This window comes from Cynocephalus volans, chromosome 16 (genome assembly GCF_027409185.1).
Source record: "Cynocephalus volans isolate mCynVol1 chromosome 16, mCynVol1.pri, whole genome shotgun sequence".
Classification (NCBI taxonomy): domain Eukaryota; kingdom Metazoa; phylum Chordata; class Mammalia; order Dermoptera; family Cynocephalidae; genus Cynocephalus; species Cynocephalus volans.
Genome location: NC_084475.1, coordinates 8,138,029 through 8,153,110, shown reverse-complemented (window position 1 = coordinate 8,153,110; position 15,082 = coordinate 8,138,029). Strand labels below are relative to the sequence as shown.

Sequence of the window (15,082 nt, the reverse complement as noted above, 5' to 3'; positions counted from 1 at the left end):
GAGACCCCCGCCTGAGACACACACACAAAGGGACTCAGTAAGGGGAAGCCCAGCCCTGAGAGCTCAGGGACACACCACGCCCCACTGAGCAACAAAGCCAGGGTAATTCCAAAGTAGTGCATCAAGAAGCATGAAATAAATAGAATCCAGATCATCAGACCCTCAAAAAAGCACATGGAGAAACTGGAGATGGTTCATTAAAAGAGAGAAAGGGCCGGCCCCATGGCTCACTCGGGAGAGTGCGGCGCTGGGAGCGCCGAGGCCGCGGGTTCGGATCCTATATAGGGATGGCCGGTGCGCTCACTGGCTGAGCGTGGTGTAGACGACACTGTGCCAAGGGTTGCGATCCCCTTACTGGTCAAAAAAAAAAAAAAAGAGAAAGATGATCTGAAAAGAGACAGAGAGCAGGCTCTGGGAGGAGGGGACATTGTTAAATCCTAATGCTAGAAAGGACCTTAGTTCTCTTCCAGTCCAAGGAAGGTGGGAGGGGAAGTGCTTACCAAAGGCTTCACTGGGCATCGGCCGCTGAGACAAGGCAACAACGTCCTTTCTCTGTGCCAGGCTTCCGGCATCCTCAGGGTTCAGGAGGCTGCTGGGCATTCATTTCCTATATCAGGACAAGAAAAGGAAATGAACTAATATTGAAGCAAGAGGAACTATGATTACGCCTGTAAAATAAGTTATGGCTCTTCCATCGATGATGGAATCCATCCCTGGAACTCCACCGGAATTATTTATGCCTTGGTCTGTCTGAAGCAGCAGAATGCGATGATGTTTTCGAGTTAGTTGAGAGCTTCTCAGAGTGAACCCTGCTGGATCTTGGGTGTTAATCAGCATCATAAGAAAAAGGGTTCTATGGTCAAACAAGTTAAGGAAATGTGGTATTAAAGTTTTTGTTTATTTCTGCAGGCCTTTTCAGAGCCTTTGTTAGGATAATCTACACACGAGCAGAACATAGAAGGCAGCTTTTCTGAAAATTTACCAATTCCCCACCCCACCCCCACTCCCTTTTTAAGGTCACAGCTTGGAAGATTAGTGTTCCACAGAACACACTTTTGGAGTGCTAATCTCGTGACATTTATTAGGCTCCACTGTATCCCTTTTTGTTGCTCTATAGGTTGGGCGACAGCTCATCAAGTCTTATAGTCTATTCTAGTGGCTGAGATTCTGGGCAATTCGAAGACTCCAGGTTGAGGATGTGATCAGAGAAGGGTGGGGCTCATTTCAGAAGTCTTCAGGGAAGTAGTGATGCCCAGAAAGTCAAGCCTTGGAGATGGAGTAGGCGAAGGCTTGGTGGTGGGGGTCGGAGGGTCCATTATCACCCGGTCCTGCCCTCTGACAATACTCTTACCTGCTCTGTGGTCAGGGCTGAAGACGATTGTAGGGGCCCTGATCCAGTCCGTGAAAAAGCTGTCGGATGTGATGATCCTCACCGTCTTCTGCCTGAGCGTCTTTGCCCTGGTGGGCCTGCAGCTCTTCATGGGAAACTTGCGGCAGAAGTGTGTGCGCTGGCCCCCACCCTTCAATGACACCAACACCACATCGTACATCAATGACACGTGGTACGGCAACGACACGTGGAACAGCCATGAGCACTGGGCCGGCAACTACACCTTTGATTGGGATGCCTACATTAGTGACGAAGGTAAGCATGGAGGAAGGGCAGGCAAGGGAACCCGTCCCAGCCCCTAGAGCAGTCCCTGCCTCAGCTTCTTGTGAGAACAATAGCTGGCGAGGACCTGAGCTTAAATCCATCACTTACCAGCTTGTGCAACCTCTGACAAGTCACTGGATCTCTCTGGCCCTCAGAATCCTCACCTATAAAATTGAAATAACAATATCTTCCTCAAAGGGTCAGTGTGACAACAAGGACCAAATTGCTTTAAAAATCTTGATGCTGTCACTATACAAAGTAAAGGTCTACAGTCCCCCTTCCTCAGCCTGTTTACTCCCTGTTCTCCTTCATCACAATCTGCTCATACCCTGGCAGGCCACCACCAGGCACCCACACACCCATGGCCTATTTTTTTTCCTTCCGGTTCATCCTCAGTCTGTCCACATCCTGTTCATGTACCCTCCAGGCACACACAAAGGCACACACACATTCTCACAGCCACTACTAGTCCACACAGCATCTTCTTGCACACTAGGGAAAGGTACCCCTTCTTCACCCTGGCACCTGGACTCCAGCCCCCGCTCACCCATCAGTCAGGGTCCTGTGCAGGTACATGGCAGCTCCATGCACACACGTACATGTCCCATGGCTCTCTCTGTGCCCCTGCTGAATCCTGACTTTTCAGCCACGCTTGGCACTGAGCTGACCCTGCTTGGGGCTGGGCTCCCTGCAATGCACCTACACAGAGACCCTGGAACTTGGGGCTGTCCTTAAAGGAGGGGGGTGCCCAGAGAGCATCCATTGGGTGTATGTGGTGCACACAGACCTGTCCACAGGTGTGCAATGGGTATGTGTGCTCACAGTGTGTCCATGTGGGTGACATGCCTCCTATGTGGCTTCTGACTCCTAAAGGGAACTTCTATTTCCTGGAGGGCTCCAATGATGCCCTGCTCTGTGGGAACAGCAGTGATGCTGGGTGAGTGACGCTGGGAATTAGGGAAAAGGTGTGCCAGGGGTCTTGGAAGGTGGGGGCTGATTAGGGACAAGGACCTGGGATGGATGGGAAGTGAAGAAAACCTATGGGCATGGATAGAATACTTTCCTGTTTGGGGGACAAAGGCAGGACTAAGAGATTTTTTTCCCCTGGGGTCCCCCACCTGACCCCAGCTGTAACTATCCTCCCTCCCTAAACCCAGTCCCCCATCCTATCCCCAGGCACTGCCCCGAGGGTTATGAGTGCATCAAGACCGGGCGGAACCCCAACTACGGCTACACCAGCTACGACACCTTCAGCTGGGCCTTCCTAGCTCTCTTCCGTCTCATGACACAGGACTACTGGGAGAACCTCTTCCAGCTGGTACAGCTGCCCCCACCTGCCCCTCAACCCTACAGTCACTCCCCCTCTGTCTCTGCAGCCTCTTCAGGGCCTGATGGTGCCTATCCCAGGAGGAACAAGCCCCCTCAGGGCCACCTCATCCATGGGACCCCCCTCAGTGCCTTTACAGGTTCTCAGAGCCCTGTGACACTGGTCACCTGCCCAGAGCCCAGCTGCAGTTTTTCTTCTTTCCCTACTTTTGCTCTAAAAGTAGAGCTCTGGGCCTGGCACAGGAACCCCAGGCCTCACAGGAGCCAGGAGGGCAGCTCACAATTCGGCTCCGCCCATACACATTATTTCATTTCTACTGTCTGCAGGGCAGGCAAGTTGAGTCTGGAACGATAGGCCCGCTGATCCCTGGTGATGCTTCTAACACTGATGATGCTGATGACAATAACAACAGTAATAACAATAGCTTCTATTTGTTGAGCTCCTCCTGGGTGCCAAGCACTATAGCAAAAAAAGGATTCACGCTGGTCCCCAAGCCCACATTCACCATTTTTCCATCCTGGCTCTCTGACCTCAGGATGCCTGGGTGAGGTCTTCGGGGCTCTCTGAGCTGGAAGACCAGAAATGTCTGGGTCCCAAGTATATATTTTAAAGTTCCACAGATTGTAACTTAGTGCCCATATGGATGGCCATACCCTCCTTCACAGGACCTTCCCTACTTACCTGACCAGGCAATGGGCTAAAAGAGGTATTTACCATGGGACCCCATGTTTCTTTCTCCCTCCAACTCCCAGACCCTTCGAGCAGCCGGCAAGACCTACATGATCTTCTTCGTGGTCATCATTTTCTTGGGCTCCTTCTACCTCATCAATCTGATCCTGGCGGTAGTGGCCATGGCATACGCTGAGCAGAACGAGGCCACCCTGGCAGAGGATCAGGAGAAAGAGGAGGAGTTCCAGCAGATGCTCGAGAAGTTCAAAAAGCATCAGGAGGAGCTGGAGAAGGTCTGGACTTAGGGAGAGGAGGCTGAGCAGCCAGGGATCTTTCTGCCCCCAGCCTGGGCTGCTTGGCTACCAGCTTCTCCCAGGCAGGCTGAGGTTGAGGGAGGGGCTTGGGGGAAGGGGTTTCGAGGCAGGGGGAGCAGAAGGCCCCAGGCTGGGGGCTTGGGTGGAATGAGTGGCATCCAGACAATAGAAAGAGTGTTTCTCTGCTGTGCCTCAGTTTCCCCATCTGTAACAAGGAATCTGGAGTAGTTAAACCTAAGTATCTTTCCAGCTCAAATATTTATGGTTTGTGATTCTTTCTGGGCACTATATGGGTCCATGCTGATGGTCAGGCAGGTCCTGACCAGGCCCCAGCTGCCGTTTTCTCATTATCTCACCAAGTGTAGGGTGAGTCAGGGCATCAGATAGTTGAGGGTCTTCAGGGCTGAGGGTATTCAGTCACTTTGGCCCCTACTCTGTCACCCCCACCACCACTGAGGGTGGCTCCTTCCCCACCGGCACTAGGTTTGGCACAGGCCAAGAAGAGGGATTGCCATCCTAAAGCACTCAGGAAGCAGTTCTGAGAACCAATTAGTCCACCCCCCAGCTCAGAGCTGGACTTCATGTCGATCACCCTTGTGGTCTACAGGCCAAGGCCGCCCAGGCTCTGGAAGGTGGGGAGGCAGACGGGGACCCAGCCCACGGCAAAGACTGTAATGGCAGCCTGGATACATCGCCGGGGGAGAAGGGGCCCCCGAGACAGAGCTGCAGCGCAGACAGTGCCATCTCAGACGCCATGGAAGGTGAGTGCCCTGCACCCCAGACCCATCCTGCTCTGCCTGTCCTGCCTATCAGGCCACTCGGGCTCCTCAGGGGCACTGTGGGGCCTGGCTGGACTCAGCTTCAGGAGGACAGTAACTTAATATTGGCATAGAAAAAATGTTTGTGATAAATATAGTCCTCTCAACCTGGCCCAGTTCTGGCTGCAAGGCCAGGCCACAGCGGGACCTGGGGGCTTCCGGGAGGGCCTTTGGGACTGCCAAGGCAATGGTGAAGGACAGGCTAATAATACTAACCAGGAAGGCCCAATGTTCCAGAAACTGGAGATCTTGCTCCTCATGTGTTCTCTAGGTGAAAGTTAAAGGTCAAAGGTCAATCCCTGCCCAAGTAGAGTTCCATACTCTCCCCAATCCCTGTGCCACCCCCAAGTCTCAGGAGGAGAATAAGGACGCAGTAACGAGGGAAGGATGGATAGACACACACACGGATGGATAGATGGATGGATGATGGATAGATGGGCTGAAAGATTACTGAATGGAGAGAGACAGATGGAAGGGTGTGTGAATGGATGAGGATGGGGGAGAGAGGGAGGGAGGAAAGAAGGAAGGAAGGGAAGAAGGAAACACAGGAAAGAGGGAGGAAGGGAGTAGACAAGGGAGGGAGGGAGGCAGGATAGAAGGAAGGAACTCTGACACAGAGAGATCTGGTCCCCTCCCAGGCCAGCTTGACTTGTGCCAAGGAGTTGGGGGTCCTACAGGATCTTGCAAACCTTTAGAGGGCACCATGTCACCTGACCTTGTATGACAGGCATCCAGGTGTCTGTCAGCCCTGCCAGAGACTGCTCCAGGAAATGCGGGGCAAGGCTGGCCCAGGAGGCCATTCAGCCCTGCCGTTGCCGGGACCATCGCAAGAAGTTTCAGGCCTCCGACACTGTTTGGGGCACCTGCAGTAGCACAGGGTGGGGGTGGATGTGGGGGAAGGGTCACTGTCAAACTGGAATCGGCTGCAGCCCTGGAGAGAGGTTCAGTTTGTTAATTGCTGGGTATGGTCAGGGGTCAGCCACCCGCACCCCTGGGGTGAACCCACCAGGGTCTCCATGGGGCTGCCACCATGCCAGTCTCTTTTCTTCATCTATGAAATGGGAGACACTGATAGTATTTACCTCATACACTTGTGGTGATAAGTAAATGCCACCATGCCTAGGTCAGGGACACTTCCGTGGACCACAGAGGCCAGGTGGAGGAGCAGCTTCATCCCATGGTCCTTGTAGAGCCCCCATGGCTTTAGGGGTGGCGAGAACAGGGGGTGTTTCCAGGAAGCCACTCTGCTGGGAAAGGGAGACAGCTTGGAGGAGCCGACATTACAGCAGTGGAGAGGAAGGTCGGGGGGGATCTCAGGCCAGCAGCAGTGGGACCGGGACCCAACACCCTGCAGTAGCCTCCCGCCTCTCCGTGGGGACTCTGGGACCCAGCCAGAGATCAGGGCGTCTTCCCTTCCAGGATCACAGCCCTGGCCGCTGGCAGGAGGTGGGAGCCCAGCCCAGCTCACTGGGCGGCTGGGCTTTGTGGGGTGAGCCAAGAAGGCGGGGCTGGAAGTAGAGCATTGAGAGGCGGGGTTTAGGGTAGGGGTCGCTGAGGAGGTGGGCCTTTGAGGGTCATGGCATTGAGGGGCGGGGCTTCGAGGGGCGGGGCATTGAGGGTGGGGCATGTGAGCGGGCAGACCTGGAGAGTGACGCGTGGAGAGGCGGGGCTTGGAGAGGACCTCGAGGGCGGGGCTTGGGTGGGCGGGGCTTGCGGTGGGCGCGATTTAGAGGGCAGACTGCAGTGAGGGGGACGCCTGGGGGAACGTGGCGGAGTTGCTAAGGGTTGGGGGCTTGCGATGTGGACCGCTAAGGGGCGGGGTTTGGAAGATGGGACCAAAGGTGTAGGGGGAGGAAGGGGCACGTGAGGGGGAGAATCCTCGTCAGGTACATGTTACAACCCCACTCCCAGAGCTGGAAGAGGCCCACCAGAAGTGCCCACCATGGTGGTACAAGTGCGCCCACAAAGTGCTCATATGGAACTGCTGCGCCCCCTGGCTGAAGTTCAAGCACATCATCCACTTGATCGTCATGGACCCCTTCGTGGACCTGGGCATCACCATTTGCATCGTGCTCAACACCCTCTTCATGGCCATGGAACATTACCCCATGACCGAGCACTTTGACAATGTGCTCACCGTGGGCAATCTGGTAGGGAACGGACGAGGGAGAGGGTGGCCAGTGGCCATGCTGGGGTAGGATGGGAGAAGGGCAGCAGGGCCCAATGGGGCTGTCTGGGCTGTGTGGAAATATGGGACACTACTGGGGGGCACATGGGGACAGCTGGTGTTATTTTCCTAGCATGTGGGGGGCATGAGTTGATGTATAAAGGAGGTACATGGGGTGATTAACAGGATGTGGAATTGGGGTTTTAAGATATTTGGGGGCAAGGAGAGTGGGGTGAAGTGCTGGGTGTCTCTAAGATCAGGACTCCTGGGGTATCTGGAGTCCAGGCCATGCCCTGGAGGCGGGAGTGGGGGAGAGGGGATGTAGAGGTGGGGGTGTGGGTACTGGGTGGCAAGTCTCTCTACTTTCAGAGGTTGTCATGGGCCTGAAAGGAACCAAGGGACCTGGCAGTGGAGGCACATAGGTGTAGGCACCCAGGCCCAAGAGGTCCCCGCTCACCCTGGGAGCCCAGAGAATAGTCCCCACCCCTTGCCCATTGCCCCAGCCTAGCCAGGACAGCTCCCCTCTCTAGCTCTTCCCTGCTCCACTATTGTTGACACACACTGATCCGCCTGCTTATCCCTGCCCATTAGGAGCATTATCACCTCGTTGCCAGCCCCAGTAGAGCCTGACAAAGGGAAAAAGCTGCCTCCTCCTCCAGCCCTGCCCCACCCATCCCAATTCCCTTCACCGTTTTTCCTGGATGGCAAATGGGCAAGATGCTCCCCCACCCTGAGTGTGAGGGGAACCCAGGGAGAGTAAGATTTGAGGATAGGGCATGACCACGAGTGGGTGGGTAGCACAGAAATCAGACCCCGGACTCCCCAGCCTTTGAGGCAGGCACGTCTACCCAATAGAGGTGTTGGAGGCAGCCTAGCCAGGGTGGGCTGGAGGGGCAAGAGCATGCTCTGGGCTGGTGGCACAGCTGCTGGGGTGTGCGTGATGGGCCAGGCATGTCTGCCTACCCACCCTCTGCCCACACTATGCTGCTGTCTGGGCACCTGCTATGGCCAGGGACAGCTCCTGGGAGGGGCTCAGCATGTGCCTGGGCGGACTGTTGACTCAGGGCAGCTGGTGCCCAACAGGAGGGGGGCTGTGCCCAGAGAGCTTTGGGGGACTAGCCCTCAGACACCTGTGTCTGGGGTTGGGGATAGGGGCATCTCTGACCTTATTGATTTTGCCCCTTTTGGCCCCTGCCCTAGACCTTTGAGTCTACCAAGATTTGCTGGGTCCTGGGACGGGACCTGGCAGAGAGGCCTTAGGGCACAGAGGCAGAAGATGGAACTGAGCTCCCTGAGAACTGACTTGAGACCTGACTCGTCCGCATAGGGGTGGCGTGACTGAGCGAGCTGCTAACCTCGCTGAGCCTCAATTTCTCATCTATGGAACAAGCGTGATAATCCTCCCAGCTTCATAGAGATTGGGACACCAGTGAGGTCACGATGCACACCACAGAGAGCTCCATGAATGCTGAATATTATGATTGGGTTGAGGCCCCAAGAGATTAAGTGACTTGCCCATGGTCACAATGCCCTTTGCCTTGGCCACTGCACCTGTCACTCACTCACATACACACACATGGGCCATGGGTACCACTCCCTGTCCCTCTCAGGACTCTGGACCCCTTCCCCTCGGTGCCTGCAGCCTCTGCCAGGAGGTGGGAGTGGGTTAGGAAACTCCTGAGTGACAGGTACCCCACTCGCCCTGCAGGTCTTCACGGGCATCTTCACAGCAGAGATGGTACTGAAGATCATCGCCATGGACCCCTATGAGTATTTCCAGCAGGGCTGGAACATCTTCGACAGTATCATCGTCACCCTCAGCCTGGTGGAGCTGGGCCTGGCCAACGTGCAGGGGCTGTCCGTGCTCCGCTCCTTCCGTCTGGTACACGAGAGCCCCAGGAACAGGGACTGAGGGGTGGGGTGGGGGGGTGAGATATATAAGATATATAAGGGGTGAGATATATATAGACATGGGGTGGGAAGAGAAACCCCAGGAAGCCAGAGGGCTGGAGGTGAGGCCCTTCTGCCCTGTGCGTGCGCTTGACCTCTCAGAACCCTTCCTACTGTAACACAGGGAGAAAGGGAGCCTCCTCCTCATTACACAGGGCTGCTGAGGGACCACACTCACAGCCCCAGGAGCTGGCATTGGGTTTGATTCCTTAATGACCTGCAGGCCTGAAAACTGAGGCTCTGGAAGCTCATTAGGAGTGGGATTGGGATTTCTGCATCAGTGTCTCTCTACCACTCCATAAGAAGCACTTTTATTATTTCTTAACATTATTATAAGACCTTTCATGCATACACAAAAAGTACAGTCAGCACTCCATATCCACGGGTTCTGCATCCACGGATTCAACCAACCATGAACTGAAAGTATTCGGGAAAAAATAAATAAATAAATAAATAAATAAATAAATAAATAAATAAATAAATAAATAAAACTAAAAACCTATAAAAGGGTACTTCCAAAAGTTCGTGGAAAAATAGAATTAAAAGATAATACAAATCGTTCCATGAGCTTTTTGAAGGTCCTTCATACAATATAAGAACTATTTATAAAGGATTTACATTGCATTAGGTATTATAAGAGATGATTTGAAGCATACAGGAGATATGCATAGGTTATATGCAAATATTAAGCCATTTTATACCAGGGACTTGGGTATCCGTGGATTTTGGGATCCCCGGGGGGTCCTGGAACCAATGCCTGTGAGGATTCCAGGAACGCCTCCATAGAGAAAGTATCATTAGACTCCATGTACTTGCCCAGCTCCAACAGCCCTCCGTGTTCTACAATTCTTGTTCCCTCGGTTGGAGTGGTGGGGAGAGGGAGTATGTTGAAGCCAATCCCGACGTATAATTTTACTTGTAAATACTTTAGTCTGTATCTTTACCAGATAAGGATTTTTCTTTTGCTTTTTAACACATGAAAAGCAAGAGGTGGTAGGATGAGTCTCTCCCCATTTAGCAGAGAGGCAGACTGAGGCCTCGCATCACTCAGAGGGGTGTGGCCTCAAGCCATTCGAGATAGTTCACTCTCCTACAGTTGGGCCTCCCTGGGGTTCAGCCGGCAGTCCCCCGGCCTCGGTGACCCTCGCCCTCCCCCTGCCCGACAGCTGCGGGTCTTCAAGCTGGCCAAGTCGTGGCCCACGCTAAACATGCTCATCAAGATCATCGGGAACTCGGTGGGGGCGCTGGGCAACCTGACGCTGGTGCTGGCCATCATTGTGTTCATCTTCGCCGTGGTGGGCATGCAGCTGTTCGGCAAGAGCTACAAGGAGTGCGTGTGCAAGATCTCCGCGGACTGCAGCCTGCCGCGCTGGCACATGTACGACTTCTTCCATTCCTTCCTCATCGTCTTCCGCATCCTGTGCGGGGAGTGGATCGAGACCATGTGGGATTGCATGGAAGTGGCCGGCCAGCCCTTGTGCCTCACTGTCTTCCTCATGGTCATGGTCATCGGCAACCTTGTGGTGAGTCAGGCCGGCCGGGTGGCTTCCCGGCCTCGCCTGGGAAGTGTACAGGGCATGTCTCATTCCCTTCTGTCCTCTACGTCGGGCTGTCGTCTAGGGCTTTTTCCTAGTAGGTGAACTGTATGAAATTGCCGATACTTGACAGAATTTCTAGCTCCCCCGTCACCCCAGAAATGGCAATTATATATGGTTTAACCCAGTGGTTCTCCAATGTTAACCACTGCTTAAAAATCACCTGGGGGGTTCTTAAAACATAGATCCCTGGTCCCACCCCCCAGAGGGTCTGATTCAGTAGTTCTGGGCCGGGGCCTAGGAATCCGCATTTCTGACAAGCTCCAAGGTAACGCTGATGCCGCTGGTCCAGGGACCACTCTGGGAGTGGCACTGTTTCAACCTCATATTTTGGGGAAAGTGCTGTGATAATGAGTCAGAGAGACCCATGTTCCAATCCCAACTCCTTTGCCGTCATCTGTGTGCCTCGAACACATTATTGCTCTCTAGTTCTCTAGCGTTGCATAGAAGAAAAATGACAGGGACCTCATGGGGTTGCTGGGAAGACTGACTGAGTGTGCAGAAAGGCATGGCATGGGGTGGTACAGGACCCCGGGCCTCTTGGATTTCTCCCACCCTCTTAACTGCCCCTGTTCCAAGCCTGGGGCCAGGCTATGAAAAAAGAATCAGGCCCAGGAGTTGGGAGAATCCAGAGATGACATGGCAGCATCGTTCTGCCACTTTCAGTGGCTCGAGGCTTGGCATGTGGGGCTGGTGCAGGGAGGTGAGGGACAGGGGCAGGGGGTTGTGTCCAGCTGGCCAGCATTGCTGCGGCCAGGGCCTGTGGAGGCGTCTCTCCTCACCCTGACGACCCCAATTCCCCCTCTTCTTGGGGTGAGGGTGGGGCTCATTCCTGCCAGGGCCCCGCAGTGCTGTGCCCAGCTGCCCTGTGCAGTGGCCAGCGCTGCCCTGGGCAACTGGGGGTGTAAAGACACACTTCCTCATGTTCAGCAAAGGCCTGTGGAATCCTTGAGCTGCTGGGTCAGCAGTTCTCAGATATCGCTGAGCCCTGGCTGGGGGCAGGGATAGATGGGGGGCAGGGGATCATGGGACCGCTAGAGAGGAGAACCCAGGCTGCCCTCCCTGCAAAGAGGGTATTAGAGAGTGGAGAGAGAGAGCAAATGTGTCCAAGCTACACTTTGGGGCAGGACTGGGGTCGGGGGTAGCAGGCTGCCAGTCAAACTTTGTAAATGTTAAGTTTAGGGGCCTGGAGCAACTAAAAGAGTCTGCAGGGGGTTTCTGTCTCTGTGTGTGCAAACTCAAAAACGTATCAAGCCCCCACTCTGCCACTTACTGACTGGGAAAGCTTCAGCAAGTTATTTAACCTCTTTGGGCCTTAGTTTTCTCATCTAGAAAATGGGGATGACAATGGGGCAACCTACTTCACTAGGTGGTCATGAGGATTACGTGACATGCGTTCAAGTGTTTCACGAAGCACTAGGCGCACAAAGCCAGGGTAGCTCAGTGTGACAGTGTGCAGGGGGCAGGGGTGACTTAGGTCCCAGCCTTCAGCTCTTGGCTTGGTATCAGTCTCCTGCTCTGTGTGGTCTCCATGTAAGGTCTTTACATACGTTATCCCCAGTCCTTTTGACAGCCCTGTGACACAGGTAATGTCATTTCCACACTCTCGAAGAGGCACTGTCCCAAACCACACAACTGGTGAGAAACTGAGCTGGGACTAGATTCTGGGTCTATGTGACTGACTCCAGTAACAGTAACATCAATAACGGGAGTCATTGTAGTGATGATAACGTCAACACCATCAATGACAGTGATGACAGCTGACATTTGTTTAGCCTTTACCCAGCATTCTGAGCGCTTTACATGTATTCATTGACTTAATCATCACATCTACTCTCTCAGGGCTGTGCTATTTTTTCTCTGTTTCATAGATGAGGAAGCAAAGTCTCAGGGAGGCAAATTGGTAACGTGGAGGATTTGGGCCTCAGCGTTTGTGGCTCCGTAGTCTACAACCACTGCACTTCACTGCACTGCCTTTAAGTGTGACACACACACACACACACACACACACACCCCCCACTGACAGCCTTTTCTGGCCCAGCCCTATGGCTCTTGCAATTTGCCCAGAGGGAGTGGAGCAGCCCAGGGAGGTGGCACTATCAGCTCCTTGGGCACTGTCCCCTTCCACACTCCCTCTCCCAGGCCTCAGAGAAGCAGGTGTCTGCCAGAGGGCACCAGGCACCCTGCCAGGGAGTGTGGGGACTGGTGCCCCCTGCATTCACGGCACTTGGTCACTTTCTCTGGGTTACTGTGAAGAAGAGGGAGTGACTAGGTCATAGGTAACCTACCCCACAGAGCCCCCAGGGGAACATGATGTCTGTTCCCCTCCCCTCCACCAACACCACCACCCCTGCCTTGCTTGAAGCAGCTATTTCTGTCCCAAGCAGGAGCCGTGTGCAAACCCTGCTGACCCAGAGAGCAGCTAATTCCCATCTCAGATGTGTTTCTGGCAACTGGATGCCTCCCCCTGAGAGAGGGAGAGGAAAGACTAATAAATTCTGGTGGGGGGCAAAGACAGAAAAGTAACCAGGGGACATGTGGGGGGAGGGTGGAAATTCCCCCACACATTCTCTCAAAGAGAGTTTTAATATATTTTTTAAAGATATTATGTTAACATGATAGTTTAGACACTGGAGAAAAGACCTTGAGCACACTGGTGAGAGCCAGACAATGAGAAGATGGTCAAAGAGGGCAGATTTGCACATACAGACTCCCCTGCCCCTCTTGTCCATTAACACAACTAGCCCCACCCCAGTCCCCCCAGAGTATGAGCCTGGCCGTGCCTCTGGCTGACAGGAGCCAGGACCCCCACCCCAGCCAGGCTTCACCTTTCCACTGCCCAAGGATGGGTGGACTGGTGGACAGGAGGGCCGCTCATATTGTGTGAATGGTGCCCTCTAAAGTTGTGTGATGACTGGAAGCCTGGGTTCTAGTCCTGGCTGGGCGTAATGTCCTAGGGAAGTCAGCCCACCTCTGCAAAATGCTGAGACGGCCTCAGAATTAATCATGCTCTCCCCTGTACCTTGTACAATTTTCTGTTACTGCACACATAATAACAGCCAACATGTTTTAACATGCCTACTGTGTGCTCCACTTTGTACTGATCTTTCCATCTTCACAATGATGTGAGGAGTACTGGAATCATCCCCATTTTGCAGATGAGGAAACTGAGGCACAGAGCAGTGACACACCTTGACTCAGGACACACAGCTAGTAAACTGGGGCTCAGGGCCAGGCAGCACGGTTTCAAAGCCAGTGCACCCCAGACTCTACTGCCACCCAGACCTGTATTATTGCATTTGTCTGATCGGCTTTGTGTGTCTGCTGGGCTGTGAGCTCTGGGGTTGCTTGCTCCAGCACACAGTGGCAGGGGCTCGGTAAATGTCTGCTCACTGGAAAATAAAGTGTGTGTGTGTGTATATGTGTGTGTGTGTGTGTGTGTGTGTGTGTGTGTGTGTGTGTGTGTGTGTGTGTGTGTGTGTGTGTGTGTGTGTGTGTCTTAAGTCCCTTTCAGTGGGGATGTGAGTAGAAAACCAGGAGTAGAAAAGGGGTGAGTAGCACTGGGTCAGGCATCTGAGCACCAGGGAGCACAGGGTCTATTAAAAGTCCCACTTAACAAAGAAGGAAAAGAAGGCTGGCAAGGCTAAGGTTCCCAGTAAGTCCTGGCAGCTCGGAGACTTGGGCCCTGTTCTTTATTCTGCGTCTTCCTGGCAGTGGAGGTAGAGAACAGAGTCATGGAAAAGTCCCTGTCACCCAGTGGGACTTCCCAAAACTTGTCTCTGCCTTGGGCAGCAGAGTCCTATCATATGCCCAAGCCTCAGTTTCCACATCTGCAAAGGGGGTTGGGGCAGGGGGATATTACCCTCACCTCCATGAGCAGATGTGAGTGCCCTGTTAGGTGACATTCTCTGAAATGCCCAACGTGTGGTAGGTCTGACATGCAGATTGGAGGACCTTGGTGCTGGCCGTAGGTGGCACCCTCAGGGGCCCGGAGCTGAATGGAGCCCCTGCCACCCCCCACCCTCCAGGTCCTCAACCTGTTCCTGGCTCTGCTGCTGAGCTCCTTCAGTGCTGACAGCCTGGCGGCCTCAGACGAGGACGGTGAGATGAACAACCTACAGATTGCCATCGGACGCATCAAGTGGGGCATCGGCTTTGCCAAGGCCTTCCTCCTGGGGCTGCTGCACGGCAAGATCCTGAGCCCCAAGGAAATAATGCTCAGCCTCGGGGAGCCTGGGGGTGCCAAGGAGACTGAAGAGGCCGGGGAGAGTGCCCCCGAGGACGAGAAGAAGGAGCCACCACCCGACGAGGGTGACCAGGACCTGAAAAAGGACAATCACATCCTGAACCACGTAGGCCTGGCTGATGGCCCTCCCTCCAGCATCGAGCTGGACCACCTCGACTTCATCAACAACCCGTACTTGACCATCCAGGTGCCCATCGCCTCCGAGGAGTCCGATCTAGAGATGCCCACGGAGGAGGAGACCGACACCTTCTCAGAGCCTGAGGACAGCAAGGTGAGCCCAACCAGGACCAGCTAGAGGAGCTGGGGGCCAGGTAGGCTTAGCTTGCAATTTCTGTGCGACCT

General features: G+C 54.1%; 1 protein-coding gene across 3 annotated transcripts in view; it reads left to right on the top strand.

Moving 5' to 3' along the window:
* Positions 1-15,082, top strand: part of SCN4A (sodium voltage-gated channel alpha subunit 4) — a 44,207-nt gene that overhangs the window by 16,791 nt on the left and 12,334 nt on the right. For all 3 annotated transcript variants that reach the window (XR_010021958.1, XM_063081416.1, XM_063081415.1), the window contains 9 exons: positions 1,367-1,645; positions 2,528-2,591; positions 2,831-2,972; positions 3,734-3,943; positions 4,572-4,725; positions 6,694-6,932; positions 8,658-8,831; positions 10,066-10,422; positions 14,523-15,011. Coding sequence is in view for 2 of the 3 variants with exons in the window: in XM_063081416.1 (XP_062937486.1) it covers positions 1,367-1,645; positions 2,528-2,591; positions 2,831-2,972; positions 3,734-3,943; positions 4,572-4,725; positions 6,694-6,932; positions 8,658-8,831; positions 10,066-10,422; positions 14,523-15,011 (2,108 nt within the window). In the remaining variant the exon portion in view is untranslated. The remainder of the gene's footprint in view (positions 1-1,366; positions 1,646-2,527; positions 2,592-2,830; positions 2,973-3,733; positions 3,944-4,571; positions 4,726-6,693; positions 6,933-8,657; positions 8,832-10,065; positions 10,423-14,522; positions 15,012-15,082) is intronic.